The sequence below is a fragment of the Zingiber officinale genome, unplaced genomic scaffold, assembly GCF_018446385.1.
Source record: "Zingiber officinale cultivar Zhangliang unplaced genomic scaffold, Zo_v1.1 ctg126, whole genome shotgun sequence".
Taxonomy (NCBI): Eukaryota; Viridiplantae; Streptophyta; class Magnoliopsida; order Zingiberales; family Zingiberaceae; genus Zingiber; species Zingiber officinale.
In genome coordinates this window covers 209173-226450 of record NW_024589822.1, presented here as the reverse complement: position 1 = coordinate 226450, position 17278 = coordinate 209173, and the positions used below count along the sequence as shown (strand labels likewise).

At 39.3% G+C, this 17278-nt stretch overlaps 2 protein-coding genes across 4 annotated transcripts; both read left to right on the top strand.

Moving 5' to 3' along the window:
- Window positions 1–1172: 1172 nt before the first annotated feature.
- Window positions 1173–10508, top strand: LOC122035938 (probable protein S-acyltransferase 14). 3 transcript variants are annotated; one of them, XM_042595096.1, is made up of 8 exons: window positions 1173–1580; window positions 5895–6141; window positions 6247–6338; window positions 7459–7582; window positions 7686–7771; window positions 7844–7909; window positions 9923–9962; window positions 10083–10508. In XM_042595096.1, the coding sequence occupies exons 1-8, from the start codon at window positions 1371–1373 to the stop codon at window positions 10166–10168; spliced, it is 951 nt and encodes a 316-aa protein (XP_042451030.1). In that variant the 5' UTR covers window positions 1173–1370; the 3' UTR covers window positions 10169–10508. The 3 variants fall into 3 exon arrangements, with proteins under 3 accessions (XP_042451030.1, XP_042451032.1, XP_042451033.1); XM_042595098.1 differs by lacking the exon at window positions 9923–9962; XM_042595099.1 differs by lacking the exons at window positions 5895–6141; window positions 6247–6338; window positions 7459–7582; ... (2 more) ...; window positions 9923–9962; window positions 10083–10508 and adding an exon at window positions 2073–3603 and having other exon boundaries at window positions 1450–1580.
- A 1718-nt stretch (window positions 10509–12226) lies between these two features.
- On the top strand, window positions 12227–13126 carry LOC122035918 (deoxyuridine 5'-triphosphate nucleotidohydrolase-like). Its single transcript, XM_042595076.1, has 4 exons — window positions 12227–12344; window positions 12390–12508; window positions 12563–12994; window positions 13043–13126. The coding sequence occupies exons 1-4, from the start codon at window positions 12227–12229 to the stop codon at window positions 13124–13126; spliced, it is 753 nt and encodes a 250-aa protein (XP_042451010.1).
- Window positions 13127–17278: the final 4152 nt, after the last annotated feature.

Here is a 17278-nt window from a genome sequence, read left to right as displayed (position 1 = left end):
TTTTGAACATCAAACTGGTTCTTTAAAGCAATTGTCAGCGCTACAAATATTTTTCTACTATTATTGTAATAAATTCATTCTTCTCTCCTTCAACCCCGCCTGGGCACAGGGTCCCACCTCTGGCGGGACCCTATATTTTTGTATTTTAGTAATTTAAAAAAATAATAAAGGTTAACTTTCTAAAATAATATGCACGGTTCATTTATTATTTGCCTGTTATTTTTTATTTTTGGAATGAAAAGATGGACGTCGACGTTTTCTTCTTCATTGAATCTTCTTTCTATACTTCTTTCTGGGACACGCGTAAGCGGATCCTTTGGCAAAATTTATTTAGATTAGTCGTTGATTTGACATAATTTTTTATTTTATTATTATTTTGTGATAGGAATTGAAAATAGAGTCTAATTCTATGATGGATCAATTTGCCTCTTTGCTATAGAAATAAATATTTATAAGTGTAGTATTTTAATAATGATAGTTTACCTTCTCCAACTATCAATGAAAATGATTTCTTCGAATGTTTAATGTGCGAGATATTTTTGTATTTTTTGGGAAATAAATTCTCTGGATTGCTTTTTGTGATCCAAGGATGACCTATTTATATATATTGATAGGGATAAATAGTACTCACCTATTTTATAAATAATGGTCATCTATTCGATCAATACATACAAAGGGATCATCATCTGAATCGCAAAAAAACGATCTAAAAGATCCGATTAAAATAATATACATATTTAGTTGATTGAGCTGAAATAAAAATTTATTTATTTGTTTGCTTTTCAAGTTAGGACACTCTTGAAATTGATAATTTCAATTTGAAAATAGAAAACAAAATTAACTTATTTTTTTACTATTTTAAACATTCTCTACTTGTTTTTTTTTTTTGGCTCTGAAATGTTTAGATTGGAATATAATATTTTATTATTATAAATCATAATTTATGTGTTATATTAATAAAATTATTTTTATAATATCAATTTTATTATTTATTATATGAATAGCAGGTTTATTTGTTTTTATCATCCCAATTATATAATTTTCTAGTATTTTCCCTTCTTTTATTTGTATTTTTAAAATATATATATATATTTGCTTCTATTTTATCTACTAAATTAGTATTTTGGATAAATATTGAAATATTTAGAGCACGTTTAAGACAAAAGCCAGAATGCAAAAGATGGCGTGTTTCTGTGCTGCCAGACAATTTGTCCCATTAGTCATCACCCTCGCCGGATCGATCGCCTTCCTTCGATCCCTTTTCCATGCTCATTCAAAACCCTAAAATTGGATCCTTGAATCAAAGGAAAGGGGAGTGGCGTTGTCCGGAGAAGAGACAGTAAACGATTCCATTCCGATCCATTCATGCGATGAGATCTGGGGCTGTCGTCATGGCGTGGAACGTCTTCAAGTTCTGTACCGCGCTGCGGGCTCTCGGTTCGCTCATGATCCTCGTCGTCCTCGGCGTCGTAGGCGCAAGCTATTATGCCGTCGTCGTCTCCAACTACGGGCCGGCCCTCTTTGCCGGAGGTTTCAGCTCACTTCGATCTCTTGCTGTCTTGGTCCCTTTCCATATCCTGGTACTCGATTCAAGTTCCTCAAATTTAGATTATATAGCTTTAAGGATCCATGTAAACAAAACTACCTTTTCTATGCTAATACGTAGCTTCTTATCTTCAATGAACTTTTCTTTAAGTACAATCGATGATCTACTCAGAATCAAAAGAGCTTTGATTAGAAAGAAAATGACCCCTAACATATTTAGATTAAGTAAAAGTCCTACAGTCTTCAAAAGAATCGTTAACACTGGACGCACTTGGCTAACACTTTATGGCCTCAGCTCTTGTATTGGCATGAACATATTTTATTTTATCGGGAGGCTTTGGGATGTTCATGAAATCCCAACCTCTGTATGCTCACGAAATTTACACGAGGTGAGATTTTCGAGTTTCTTTAAATTACAACTCCACCTTTCATGTAAATCTGAGTTGCCAATGATACACAATAATCTATGAATAAACTACCATCTCTTTTAGCCACAATATTAAGAGAAAAATTATGGTTGTTGTTAGCCCCCTAACTTGGTGGCTCGGCTGGACGCGAGGAATTCAGGCAGTGTGGGGTTGTTCAAAGCCCAAGTCTTGCAGGAGACAGACTTGGTATACCAGCGGGCCTGACAGGTGCGCAAGACATGCCAAGAAGTGAACCGGCAGTGCAGGGGGCACTGTCTAAGCCCAAGTCTGTGGGAGGCAGACTTGGCAAACCAGCGGGCGTGGCATGGGCGCAAGCCATGCCAACCAGCGGACTGGCTATGCGCGGGGCACTGTCTAAGCCCAGCTGTGCAGCAGGCAGACTTGGCAAACTAGTGGGCATGACATGGGCGCAAGCCATGCCAAGACTGGCAGTGCGCGGGGCATTGTCCAAGCCCAAGTCTGCCTCAGGAGGCAGACTTGGCAAAGAAGCGGGCGTGGCATGTGCGCAAGACATATCAAGCGGCCAGTGGAGCGGCAACGTGGGGCTGCCTAAGTCCAAATCATGCAGAAGGCAAAGACTTGGCAAACAAGCGAGCGTGACATGTGCGCAAGATATGCTATGCAGCCACGGCAGCGTGGGTCTACCTAAGCCCAAGTCATGTAGACGGCAAATACTTGGCAATCCAACAGCATGGCATGTGCGCAAGGCATGCCAAGCATTGGAGCGGCGGCGTGGGGCTGCCCAAGATCAAGTCATGCAGAAGACAGACTTGGCAATCTCCCAAGCATGGCCTATGCGCAAGGCATGCCAAATGGTGAAGACTTATGACATTGTGGGGTGCTGTCCAATGCACCAATCATGCAAGAGCGGACTTGGTGATCAAGCAAGCAAGGCATGCGTGTTGGGCATGCCAAGTAGCAACAAAGGAGCGAACAAATGGACTTGTCTGTGGTGCGAACAGATGGACTTGTTCGTAGTGCCAAAGAAGCTGACAGATGGACTTGTACATGGTGCCAAAGAAGTAGAGTCGTTGGACCGATAGATGGACTTGTCCGTAGCGCCAAAGGAGCGAACAGATGGACTTCTTGGTGGTGCCAAAGAAACGGAGCCGTGGGCCGAGCACTTGGCATGCATACATACTTTGGCGCAGGGCCAAAGAAGAGGAGCCATGGACTTAATGCGGGACGGATAGATGGACTGGTCTGTGATACCAAAGGTGTGGACAGATGGACTTGTCCGTGGTGCATGTTGACACTTGGCAGGAGCCAATGCATCATGATGATGGGGCAAAGCACAAGGTGTGCAGGCTACCACTTAGCATGGTGCCAATGCAGCCAAGACACGTGGACAAAACGGTTTTGTAGAAGTTGAGTTGGTTTTGTTCATGTGACATTGGTGGTTGGGCCAATTACCATGTAACTTTCCTTGTAACCGCTTGTCTATGTATGATAAATAGACAAGGGGGTCATTGGCAATGGAGGAGTGACATAGAGGCAAATCATGGGCAAGATTCTAGGCAAAGTCCAAGGGGGATTTGTCTAGGCGAATCGTGAAGAATTGTGAGCAAGATCGTGAAGGATTTGTATGGACGGATCATGAGCAATTTGTAAACAATTTTATATTGTTCCACTTGTATTCCTTTGTTATCAGGGTAATAAATGTTGGGAGTTTTCCTGTACTTGTTGATGTTGCTTGCTTGCTTGATTGTGACTTTTGTTGTGCCTTTGCATTGGGCATTCTTTGTACCTTGGTGGTGCATTCGTTGGAAGGCTTAGTTAAGTGTGGGATTTGATTGTTGCATAGGGAATTTTTTAAGGCTAAAAATTACCCCAAAGTTTGGGTGAAAATTCAACAAAAGATGGCTAGAAGCAACAACGAAATTAGAGAACGGATGACATTGCTCGAAGTCTTATTCAGTTATTTCACGGAGAAAGTTGCTGATTACATTTGATGGGAAAGATTGCCAAGGGGAAGGCTTCAATTGAGCAAATTCATGGGTCTTTGATGGAGAAACGTGTTTAGATTCGCGGAAAAGTGGTGATTTGCCCTCCATTGGGGAGGTTCTCACCGAAGAATTCCAGTAAGTTCGTGGGGACAATGCTGGAGCGAGAGGCCTGCCTTGGGCAACATTCGACGAGGGCGTCGAATTCTTCTGGTGGGGGTGGTTTGTTAGCCCCCTAACTTGGTGGCTCGACTGGAAGTGAGGAATTCGGGCAGCGCGGAGCTGTCCAAAGCCCAAGTCTTGCAGGAGGCAGACTTGGTATACCAGCAAGCCTGGCATGCACGCAAGGCATGCCAAGAAGTGAACTGGGAGTGCGCGGGGCACTATCTAAACCCAAGGCCGACATGGCAAACCAGCAGGCGCGGCATGGGCACAAGCCATGCCAAGCAGCGGACTGGCTGTGCGCGGGGCACTGTCCAAGCCCAAGTGGAGGCAAACTTGGCAAATCAGTAGAAGTGGCATGGGCGCAAGCCATGCCAAGCAGCGAATTGGCAGTGCGTGGGGCACTGTCTAAGCCCAAGTTTGCAGGAGGTAGACTTGGCAAAGAAGCGGGTGTGACATGTGCGCCAGACATGCCAAGCAACCAGCGGCAACGTGGAGCTGCCTAAGCCCAAGTTATGCAGAAGGCAAAGACTTGGCAAACAAGCGAATGTGGCATGTGCGCAAGGCAAGCCAAGCAGCCAGCGGAGCGGTAGCATGGGGTTGCCTTAAGTCCAAGTCATGCAGAAGGTAAAGACTTGACAATCCAACGAGCATGGCATGTGCGCAAGTCATGACAAGCATTAGAGCGGTAGCGTAGGACTGCCCAAGCCCAAGTCATGCAAAAGGCAGATTTGGCAATCTCCCGAGTATGGCCTATGTGCAAGGCATGCCAAATAGTGGAGACTTGTGACAGTACGCGGGGTGTTGTCCAATGCACCAGTCATGCAAAAGCAGACTTGGTGATTAGGCGAGCAAGGCATCTTTGATGGGCATGCCAAGCAGCAACAAAGGAGCAAACAGATGGACTTGTCCATGGTGCCAAAGAGATAGATAGATGAACTTGTACGTGGTGCCAAAGAAGTAGAGCCGTTGGGCGAACATTGGGCGGACAAATGGACTTGTCTGTGACGCCAAAGGAGCGGACGGATGGACTTGTCGATGGTGCCAAAGAAACGGAGCCGCAGGTCGAGCACTTAGCGTGCATACTTTAGCGGAGGGCCAAAGAAGCGAAGCCATGGACTGAACACGGGGCAAATAGATGGACTTGTCCGTCGTGCCAAAGGTGTGGACAAATAGACTTGTCCGTGGTGTATGTTGACACTTGGCAAAAGCCAATGCAGCATGATGATGGGGCAAAGCACAAGGTGTGCAGGTTGTCACTTGGCATGGTACCAATGCAGCCAAGACATGTGGACAAAACAATTTTGTAGAAGTTGAGTCGGTTTTGTACATGTGGCATTGGTGGTTGGGGCAACTACCATGTAACTTTCCTTGTAACCGCTTGCCTATGCATGATAAATAGGCAAGGGGGTCATTGGCAATGGAGGAGTGACATAGAGGCAAATCATGGGATTGTCTAGGCGAATCGTGAAGAATTGTGGGCAAGATCGTGAAGGATTTGTATGGGCGGATCACGAGCGAATTGTAAGTAATTTTGTATTGTTCCACTTGCTTGTGGCTTTTGTTGTGGCTTTTGTTGTGCCTTTGCATTGGGCATTCTTTGTACCTCGGCGGTGCATTCGTTGGAAGGCTGAGTCGAGCGCGGAACTTGATTGCCGCGTAGGGAATTTTTGAAGGCGAAAATTTACCCCTGCTTAGTTGGAATTACCAAATGAGAACTTTTGATGAAAGGGTTTCGAAGGGAGAACTTGTTTTCTTCTATCTATGTAGTTATATCTGTGCATTTCATCTCTCACTAGGATATTTGGCTACACAGTTGGGATTACTTCTGTGGGCCTATTTCTCCGTGGTACTTACAGACCCTGGCAGTGTGCCCTCAAATTGGAAGCCCGCTGTAGATGAGGAGATTGCTGAAACTGCTCCATTAACTGGCACAGAGTTCAGTGGCAATATTCTAAATTTGCAACAACCTGGACCTCTTACAGACACAGGAAGTCCAAAAATAAGATACTGCAGGAAGTGCAATCAGTTGAAACCACCTCGCTGCCATCACTGTTCTGTTTGTAAGACCATGCACTTAATTTTTGCTAATGAGAAGTTCGCTGAATTTCTCTATCATTGGTTTTATTTTCTATCTGCCTCTTGTTTGATATTAATCCTTATTTTAGGTGGTAGATGTGTACTTAAGATGGATCACCATTGTGTGTGGGTCGTCAATTGTGTGGGGGCTTTAAACTATAAATTCTTTCTACTTTTTCTGGTAAGTTTATCAGTTCCTGTCTCTTGTCTTATTTTGCTAAAATATCTGGGATTCTTGCTGAAAAAAAATTGCCAGTGCAAAAGCCATGAATTGGATTTCTCCTATGCTTCTAGTGAACATATTACTATATGCTTGCGGCATTGTTGGATGGATCTAAAATGTTAATTTCATAGTTTCATTTTCCAACTTCCCATCATTACTTGATTGTATAAGTCATATAAATAAGTTTAAAACTTTGAAGCTCCCAGATAAGTTGATCCTACTTTTAGTTGAATTGGATCAAATTGATTGCATGACAAATTGGGATTTCTTGCTTGCCATGATTAACTTGCTGGGGGTCTGTTTTCATCAAGTCTCAGCACCATGGCCAATTTTTCACATGGCTAAATAATCTTTAATTGCTACTATGAATAGTTTTAATTTGTATGGAGTAAAAGGATTTCAAGAGCAAGCTGTGGGAAATATGGATTGGAATAACTATGTTTGTTATCTTAAGCACATGAACATGAAGCTTAGTTACCCTTTTATTATGTCAAGATTGGTAAGATAATATGCTCCATTTTCTCCATCTCTTGTTGTATTATTCAAGGTTCTAGATTCCTGGTGTGATAGCCATAAGTACAAATAAGAAGAGATCAAATTTGACTAATTTATAGACTCACTATATTATAGGCTTTGCACAGAGTTCAATGTAGAGATAGATCCATATGGCGGACTCGAAATAGTTGTGACTAACACAACATGGCAATTATGATGATTATAGGCTGACCATGTTCTTATATTTTTTTCCTATAGGAAATCTGAATAGGAAGGGCTCACAGCCAAGCGTTGCTTGGAGTTATTCTTGTTCCCCTGGTTCTTATGTTTAACTTTATGAGAACCTATTGACATAGGATTATATATATATATATATATATATATATACCTCTTATTTTCCATTTTTGTTTTTCATTTATATTCAGCACATGCAAAATTAATTGTAGTAATTTGCTTGTCAAACAAAGGAAACTATCTTAATGTGGATGCTAATACCTAAATCTAGATACTGACTATTAAGATTTGATTTAATCTGCTGACAGCATTGGTTCATCGTACTATCCATTTCTTCTTTTGGATGCAGTTTTACACATTTCTTGAGACATCTCTTGTCACCCTTTCACTCTTTCCCCATTTTATTGCTTTCTTTAAAGATGTGGAGATACCCGGGACACCAGGAACACTCGCAACTACTTTTCTCGCATTTGGTATGCACGCTTCATTTTTATTATGAAAATAGTAACTTTTATTTGGGACATCTGTTTACTTTTTCTACTTTTCAGTGTACTGACAAGGATTGTTTTGTTTCAGTATTGAATCTGGCATTTGCATTAAGTGTCATGGGATTTCTGATCATGCACGTCTCTTTAGTAATGAAGAATACAACAACAATTGAGGTATGTAACTTTGCAAATGAAATGCCAGTTTTTAGGTGCATTTCCAATGGCTAACATCCTTATGTACATCAGGCATATGAGAAAAAAACAACTCCAAATTGGGAGTATGATCTTGGCCGAAAGAAGAATTTCGAACAGGTTAGAAGTTCTTTTGCCTGTATCAGCACCTTCATTGGCACTTTTGGTACCTAACATTTTCATTAATTTTAGTTTTTCTATCCATTCACCGGCTTTAACAATTATGTCAAGGAAAAAATAATTTCTCAAATTATAACCATTAGGGCCATTTCATTTGTTGAACCTAATGGCGTATTCGATTGGATGGAATAAAGAAGGAATCAGATAGGTATTCCTAAGTAATGGCATACATAAGGAATAAAATAGGATTTAATATTTTATTCATGGAATGAAATAGATATAAAATAACTACTTTATGTTTGGTTTATTGGAATTTATAAAGAATGTATGAGGAATATTTTTCAATCTCACAATCATAAATTGTCTCTGCATGAAATATTTTCCCAGCATGTCTGTCTAGCTCTATCTGCAATCAACATAATGGATTTCCTGGGCCAGACCAATTCGTACAGCCCAACCATCCTATTTAGCCCATTTGGTCCAAATGGGCCAACCAACATCTCTGAACTTCAGACTCGACTGATTTTACCTTGATTCCATCCTGTTTGGCTCTGTTTGGCCCAATCAATCTCATGGCTTGATTGGCTGATTTCTGACCTGTCCAGCTCTACTCGACTGTATTGCCTAGCCCGATCATCTCACTTGACCTGCCCATCACATTCAGTTCAATCTGCTCACTTTGCTCGACTAGTCTGCCGACATGTCTATTCTGCTTGGTATGCCTTGTCCGTCAGACTAGTTTTGCTCGCTCAGAGTTCATATTTTCTGAAGGGTTGAATAAAATAAGAATATGATTCTCTTTTTGAGAATAAAGTAAACAAAAATTACCTGGAATTGTGCAATAAATAGTTATTCCATGTGAACAAGGAATCACAATTTTGTTGCCCAATCGGCATAAATAGTTATTCACAATTTTGTGAATATTAATATTTCAAACTCTTTTGCAACTAAACAAAGTAATACTTTCCATACAAATTCATAGGAAATAGAATTAGTTATTAATAGAAACCAAAGGCACCAAAATAGTTCCACTACAAGATCTTCGTCCTGATTGCTTGTTGCCCAGATATTGTTGATATACATTCCTAATTCAAAATCTTATGGTGGTTCACAAGGATTTAACACCAATGGGACTGAAATTTCTGTACAAGAAAATGAGTTTAAACTCACTGCTGGCAGAGTGACTAGCATGGATCTGATTATATCTGGCTGTATGTTGGGTCAGAACATTTAGAAAAATTGAAAAAAAAAATTAACTTCTAAAGCATGGCCTTGTGTATCAGTGTTATGATCCTGTATACCCTCAGCTTGCCAAAGCCTTATAGGTGCTTGCACAACGCAAGTCACATTCCATGTGGGTTCCTGTATCCTTTGGTCTCAATCAACACAGAAAAGCACAAGTTACAGAGCATCAACCAGAATTGTAGCTGTTAGGGATTGATTTTTTGTTTGACTAGAGATCAGCTAGCGTACTTGGCTGGCAGGTTGGCATTTGTGATGCATATGGTTGGTAAATTCATCTGATGTGCTCATTAGACTCAGCTGTCCTCTCCCTTGTTGGTATAGGACACTGATATATATGCATATGGTTGATTGCTTCCTCGACAGGCATTCAAAATCGACAATAAATACTGGATTATTCCCCATACATGTAGGGCCATCAGATCAGGACTTCTTCAGTAAAAATAAACTTGAATAACTGAGACTTTCTGAAGGCTATTAGTAACTCTATGTCATCTCTGTTATAATTCTGATGCTGAAGGGTCAGCCGACCCTAAATTTTTTAGAAAAATGCTTCTTTCTCAATGGTGATCAGTCATGGTATCCATAGTTCTGCATCTTTTTCAGCCAAATCATGATTTCCTTCTGCTTCCCCTGGTTGTTGAACCTGACCAACCCAACTCTTTTCCTTGCCCACCTGGCCTCTCACAACATTCCTCTTCTGTGTAGTCACTTGAATGAAGACACTCAAATCAACCTTTCCTAAATTCACACTACTGGCCTTCTTTTCAGGTCTTCATTTACCAATTGATCTGGATGATGTATTGTTTCGGTGAGTAATGCATAGGAGTTGGCGAATACTTTTGACATGCGCATCAGACCTCACATCTCTCCCTCTTTTGGTTTACAACATGGATCTATGAACATTTGGTTATGATTGCTTCTTTGACAGGTATTTGGAACCGACAAGAAATACTGGTTCATTCCTGCATACTCAGAGGAGGATTTGCGACGAATGCCTGCTCTGCAAGGATTTGAATACCCCACCAAATCATATCTGGATACACATTAGCTCCCAAAGTTCAACTTTGCAACAAAAATTATAATTCAGGAAGCAGAATTTCACATGAGAAATAACTTTGTACATGTTAACTGGAGGCCATGCGTCTAACTTCGCCAAGTTTCCCTCCGGCATTGATCTCTGCCTTCAAAAAATTTAACATTAAAGGCCAAAGAAACTTACATTAGTGGAGGTATGGCATTAAAAAGTTGTTTTCTAGAATTATTAGTTTTATACTGTTGCGATAATATATATGTGTAGTTACCGTCAGTTTTTAAGTCTTGATAAGTGGTAGGGTTCTAGTTCTGTTGTGCTCAAGAAAGAATAAATTTATTTTATCTGTCAAAGTTTATCTTCATTGCCTTCCTCATCACAATTCATTCGAAAAATGCATTTACAGGAAGCGAAATCAAGGGGGAGGGTTAGAAGCTTTGTAAACCAGCTTGTGTTATAATTGACTTAAGATCCTTTAACTCTTGAAAAACGCCTGGAACACCCCCTAGAATGGCACAAAGGTTGGACCTAATAAGCCCATAAGCAAGGTTGTTATTGGGAGGAAGAAGTAAAGAGTGAAGATATGTCCTAAGTAGGTTGTTACGTATGATATTTGATAAGACGACCGAGCAAGAAGTTGATTGCAAAAGGCCGCAGTACACGTAAAACCACATGATGGTAGCTGTGTCGGATCAGCATGAAAGCTTAACTACTCCTAAGCCATAAGAATATTATACTTAAAATGGATGTTGGAATGATGGGAAAGTGTGATACAAGAATGGTACACTAAGTCAAAGACCTCAAACTTAGAGTATCTTGATCTTGCCGAAACAAAATCAACCCATAGAGAATTAGCTCATAATATATCTGTCATTTACAACCGAGTTTGCTTATCTAGCAAAGACCATATTAAGCAATTTAAGATCTTAAGGGAAGAAATAGAAAAATTGAAAGAGCAGAACAAGAGATTAAACCTGAGAATTCAAACTCTAACAAAGGAAGTGATTCAAAATCACCCCTTAACAAATCAACAGGTACAGGATCTGGTGTTTAAAATCGTGGAACAACCAAAGTTAGTTGAAGAACAGGCAATCCAAATTTCTAAAGAATTGAAGAAGAAGTTTGGTGAACTAAAGCTTCTATTACAGAAGGTAGAAAAGCTTGTCTCATGAGCTATATAAATACCAAGGCCACGAAAAGCTACAAAGAAGCCATCAAAGTGACTGAAGAAATCAAAGCACCAGCGGTTGGATTCTTAAAACCGACACAAGCAGGAGAAGGAGTAGCTGCAGCAACCAAAACAGTAATAAAGCAAAATAATGCTCAGCTCTAGCTTCTTGTCAGTATTTTGGAAAAAATTGGAACACTTTGAGGAAAAACTTCAAAGGTTAGAAGCATCAAAGAATCCTCTAACATTACCTGCTGAAGTTATTAGCAACCTCAACGAAAAGATTAAAGCACTAAAAATTAGTGACAAGCCAAGAGAAGCAAAAGGGAAGCTGTTTATATTCAAAAATCTGAAGTCATGAATCGGACATACCCTCCTGTATCTACAATAAGCAAAATAGAGGAAACCACATCACTTTTTGAAGATCAAATAAGAGATTATAAATGAAAATCATAGAAGAAGATATGTTGCTCAGCAAGCAATTCAAAGAGCTGCCAGAAGAATTAGAGGGAGCAACTATAGTCAAACCCTTGAGCAACAACTGGATCCTCAGGTACAATTAAGACTTTCTATGCTGGAAAGAGCAGCATTAGTACCAGCAGAGGTCCTATACCATTCCCAGAGTGACGATGCACATCACAAAGTATATGTTCACAGAGCAGAAGAAGCTATGTTGGTCACTAGTAATCAAGAGGATCGAGCATTTATACAGCCAAAAAGTTTTGAACAACTCCGTCGGAGTAGCATGCAATTTATTCACATGGGAGTCATTCAAGTAAGAATCCAAATATTACATCGAAGAGAAGAAGGTACAATGACCCTTGTGGTGTTTAGAGATAATAGATGGATGGGAGATCAATCTATCTTCGCAACTATGGAGATTGATTTAACAAATGGCAACCAACTCGTGTATGTTATTCCTAATACTATGCTGACTATTGCTGATTTCTACAGGAATATACAAGTCTCCATCCTAACAAGAGGATATGAAAGTTGGTAAAATGGTGAAGCTAACTTATTAATAACACGAGGAATAGTTGGAAGATTATCCAACACCCCCAATGTTGGTTTCGCCTACGAGGTAAGAAATGTTGTTGATTACTTGGCAAGCCATGGTGTTCAAGCTTTACCCGGGAGATCTTATAGAACAAGGAATGTAATTAATCAAAATTCGATTATCCGACAGCCAACTTTCCATATTCCTATGCAGCCTGCACGGGTTTCTACAAGTAATCTCCTTGATGGCAGCATATCAATTCATTTTGATAATTATCATGCAGCAGCAACAATTGACGACCCTAAATATAACTTCAAGGATAATGAAGTTGATAGTGATGAAGACGAAGCCAAATTACAAACACTTGTCGTTATCATTAATGAACCAGAACAAAAATTGCTAGTCAAAAAATTATGGTCATCAGCAGTATTGCCATCACGAAAAATGCCAGGAGCAGCTGGCTATGATCTAGCAATTCATAGGGCACAAGACATCCCAAAATGGAGTAGAGCACTTTTGAATACTAGCATTTGTATTAAAATTCCTCAAGGCACCTATGCCAGAATTGCTCCTCGTTCAAGTGCCTCCTTTCAAAAAGGGATACTTATTGGAGGAGGAGTCATTGATGCTGACTATATAGGGGAGGTAAAAATATTAGCCTTTAACATGACTGATACTAATATCTTCTTGCAGAAAGGCAAATGCATTGCTCAACTTCTATTTGAATACATTGCAACACCAGAAGTTATGGAAGTTGAAAATATAGATGAAACCTAACGAGGAGATCAAGGATTTGGCTCAACATCAGTTACTCAACAAACGCCTCCACCTTATCATCAAGATATTAAAGCAAAAAATGAAAGTCGTGGTACAAGAGCAAGTAGAAGTCTCAAGAGCTAAATCTTTGGCTGCAAGTTTTATTCCTTCATATGCCAGCTCAAGCTCTTCAACTCCTAGAGGAGAAGATGACCCCAAAACCTAGTATAGTACTATTCTTGAACCAGAACAGTCGTGGGATGATATTTTCCAGATGCTTGTACCAACACCGGCGCTTGAAAAATCATGGGAAGAATTAATGAAGGTACTTTGTCCTGAAGAACAGCAAGCACATCATAATTATCTGTTTACATTACAATCAGAAGAAGAAGATGATTACCTTGAATATATGCAATATTTAGCCGAATAAGACTTACAGGCCTATTCATTAGAGCTACCGTATTCAAGACAACAGTTCACAAATCCTTTTGCAACAGAGGTACAAATTACAAACCCCTCTTCTGAAATTATTACTGCAGGAGGAGAGGAAGATAAATGGCTTAATGACTATCCACAATTAAGAAATATGACGGAACATATATATTCGCAATCATCAACCATTTCCCAGTACAGGCCTCCTCCTGACACAACAATGGGCCCTATCACTTATCCACCAGCCCAACCACAAGGAGAACCCAGTACACAACCCACCTTTGAAGGGGAAAGAAGCAATAACAGATTCAAAAGAAAAGATATGTCTGAATGGTGGACACTACCATCATCCCAAGCCCAAACAGGAGCAATACTAACCAAACCTACTCAGCTAGGTATGTTTGATGAAATATTCATGAGATGGGAAAGCATCACCAAAAATATAGTCTCCATCTAAAATTTCTCCGGCAACGAAGATAAAATAGATTTCATAGAAAATCTATTTGGTGAAGCCGAAAAGTTAACATGGATCCAATGGAGAATGGCGTACCCAGCGGAATACCAAGAGTTAATGAACTCAGCTAACGGCAAAAATGGTACACAAAATATTATCTCCCAAATAAGAAGAATATTTGTATTAGAAGATCCATTTCAGGATTCCACGATGATTCAAGACAATGCATATATAGATTTGAAACGACTCACTTGCTCCAATATGAAGGACATAATACAGTTCATGAATGACTATATGAGGATATCATCTAAGACAGGTAAGCTGTTCACCGGCCCTGAATTATCTGAAAATTTTTTACTTAAATTACCTGGAGATTTAGGAAAAAAGGGTAAAAACAACCTTCGAAGAAAAATACCAAGGTAACAGTGTAGGTGTACACCCTCGTATATTATTCACCTATAGGTACCTTGAGGAAGAATGTAAGAAGGCGACCTTTAGTAGATCACTCAAGGATCTATCCTTCTGTAGCCAGATTCCAATCCCTGGCTATTATGAAAATCCAAGAAAGAAGTTTGGCATAAGAAAATCCACTACATATAAAGGCAAACCTCATAGCACACATGCTCGGATTGAAAAGAAGAAACATCTCCTCAGGAATAAGAAATGCAAATGTTATCTTTGTGGGGAAGAAGGATATTTTGCTAGAGATTGCCCCAAGGAAACTAGAAATGTCAAAAGAGTGGCACTATTTGAAGGACTGGAAATTCCTGAAGATTATGAAATAATGTCTGTACAAGAAGGAGATGAACAATCTGACGCCATATATAGTATTTTTGAAGGAGAAGATAGAATAGCTCATGAAATAAATTCCTTATCTATGAATGAGCATCTTTATGTGTTTATTGAATAGAAAAATGCCTATATGATTAGCAAGATTGGCGGATGGCAACCAATGGTGCGTGTTTCCAGAGAACAGCATGACTGCTCACACGCTTGGGAATTCAATAAGGAACTACTACCACCACATAACCGTTGTCACTGACGCAGAAGAGAAACAATGAAACGACACAGAATGCATTGTACAACATGCAGAATAACTTCCTGTGACATGTGTTCCTATAAGGGTAATTTTGCATGCAGTCCCTATTGGCAAACAAATTTTTACATGTAGTCTCCATCCATGAAAATCTTTGTTTTCACTCCCCAGTTAAACATCTTTATCTAATTGCCCATGATATTTTTAGGTACAAAAAATCTAAAAATCAGTATAAATTCTCTTAAATTGAGTATATTAACTTAGAAACTAGTATATTTTCTATCAAATTGAGTACGATTCTTTTTTCACCTCAAAATATACTCGATTTTAGTTTAATGTGCTGAATTTAATAGAAATTATACTCATTTTTAGACTATTTGTATCGAAAAATATGAGGGTTAATTTCGATAGAAAATATACTCGCTCATAGTATAGAGTACTAGATTATAGTGTAAAGTGCTGAATTTAACATGAATTATACTTATTTTTAGACTTTTTATACCTTAAAAATAAGAGGGACAATTTTGATAGAAAATATACTCGATTTTTAATATAAAGTACTGATTTTAAGAAAATTATACTCATTTTTGGACTTCTTGTACTCAATTTTGGAATTTTTGTGCCTAAAAAATCTGAGGGGCAATTTAGGTATCAATATTTACATGAGGGAGTTGAAACAAGTAATACTTTCCATGCAGGGAGTGGAAACAAAGTTTTTTGGACATGGGGATTGCATGCAAAGTTAACATTGTGATTGGAGATTTTTCTCTAATTTACCGTTCCTATAACTATTTTGATATAATTATTCCAGTTGAACAAACCAACCCGGTACCATTCAATCCAAGAAATCTTCTGCAAGAACAACAAGAGTATATCGCTTGGTGTGAAGGAGAAATCAAAAGATTGCAGATGGAAGTTGAAACGGCTAAATTATTAGCAGACGCAAGGATAAAGGAAGCAGAAAGACAGGTAATGGCGGCAGTAAGAGAAAATGTAGCCATAAGGCTGGAAGCAGATGCAGAAAATGAAGAATTACGGCTAAGGAATGACGCTTTAACTCTAGAAAATAGAGATCTTAAGAAGGAACTTCTAAAGCATCAGGAAACAGAAGAAGATGCAGAAGTAAATGTGCTAATAAATGATGGCGAAGAAAAGATCTTCTCTATTGAAGAAGCGGAACAACCAAAAAGGAAGGTTAATAGACTTTTTAAACTACTTGTTGAGCTAGATATACCAGGAACTAAAAATTTTCAGGTTAATGTTATATTAGACACTGGAGCTACAACTTACTGCATCAACCAAAGGTCAGTTCCAAAAACTGTTATTGAAGATAACACATTTATTGTCCATTTCAATGGCATCAACTCACAAACCCAAGCCACCAAAAAGCTTAAAAATGGGTCCATGAAAATTGGAGACATGCTTTCTGGATACCTTATACTTATGTATTCCCTCTAAGGATCAGAGGCAGTATTGATATGATCCTAGGGTGCAACTTCATTTGTTCATTATATGGGGGTATACGAATTGAAGGAAATGAGGTCACCTTCTACAAGAGCATTACAACTATCAAGACCCAGTAAGTTACGACTGCAGCCGCCACCATATAAGAATTGGACTTAGGCGAGGAGGAATGTCATCAGATTTTAGATTTGCAGCCGGAAAATCAATTAAACGCCCTTGAGGTAAAAGAACCTTTGACAAAATTTCTAAAGGAACTAACCAATTCAGGTTATATTGGAGAAGACCCCATGAAATTCTGGCATCAAAACCAAATCAAATGCAGGCTAGAAATCAAAAATCCAGAACTAACCATTGAGGACAAGCCATTGAAGCATATTACACCACAAATGCGGGATGCTTTTAAACATCATATTCAAGCACTATTGGGCATCAAGGTAATAAGACCTTCCAAGAGTCGTCATTGTACAACTGCTATTATTGTCAATTCAGGAACCACAGTTGATCCTGTAACGGGGCAGAAAAGACAGGCAAGCAAAGAATGATCTTTAATTACAGAAGACTGAATGATAATACCCACAAAGACTAGTATAGCCTCCCCGACATCAACACTATAATCAAGAGAATTGGCAACAACAAGGTATATTCTAAATTTGACCTAAAAAGTGACTTTCATCAGGTTGCAATGGATCTAGAATCAATTGAATGGACTACTTTTGGGTCCCCGATGGACTTTATGAATGACTTGTTATGTCATTCGGATTAAAAAATGCACCAGTCATTTTTCAAA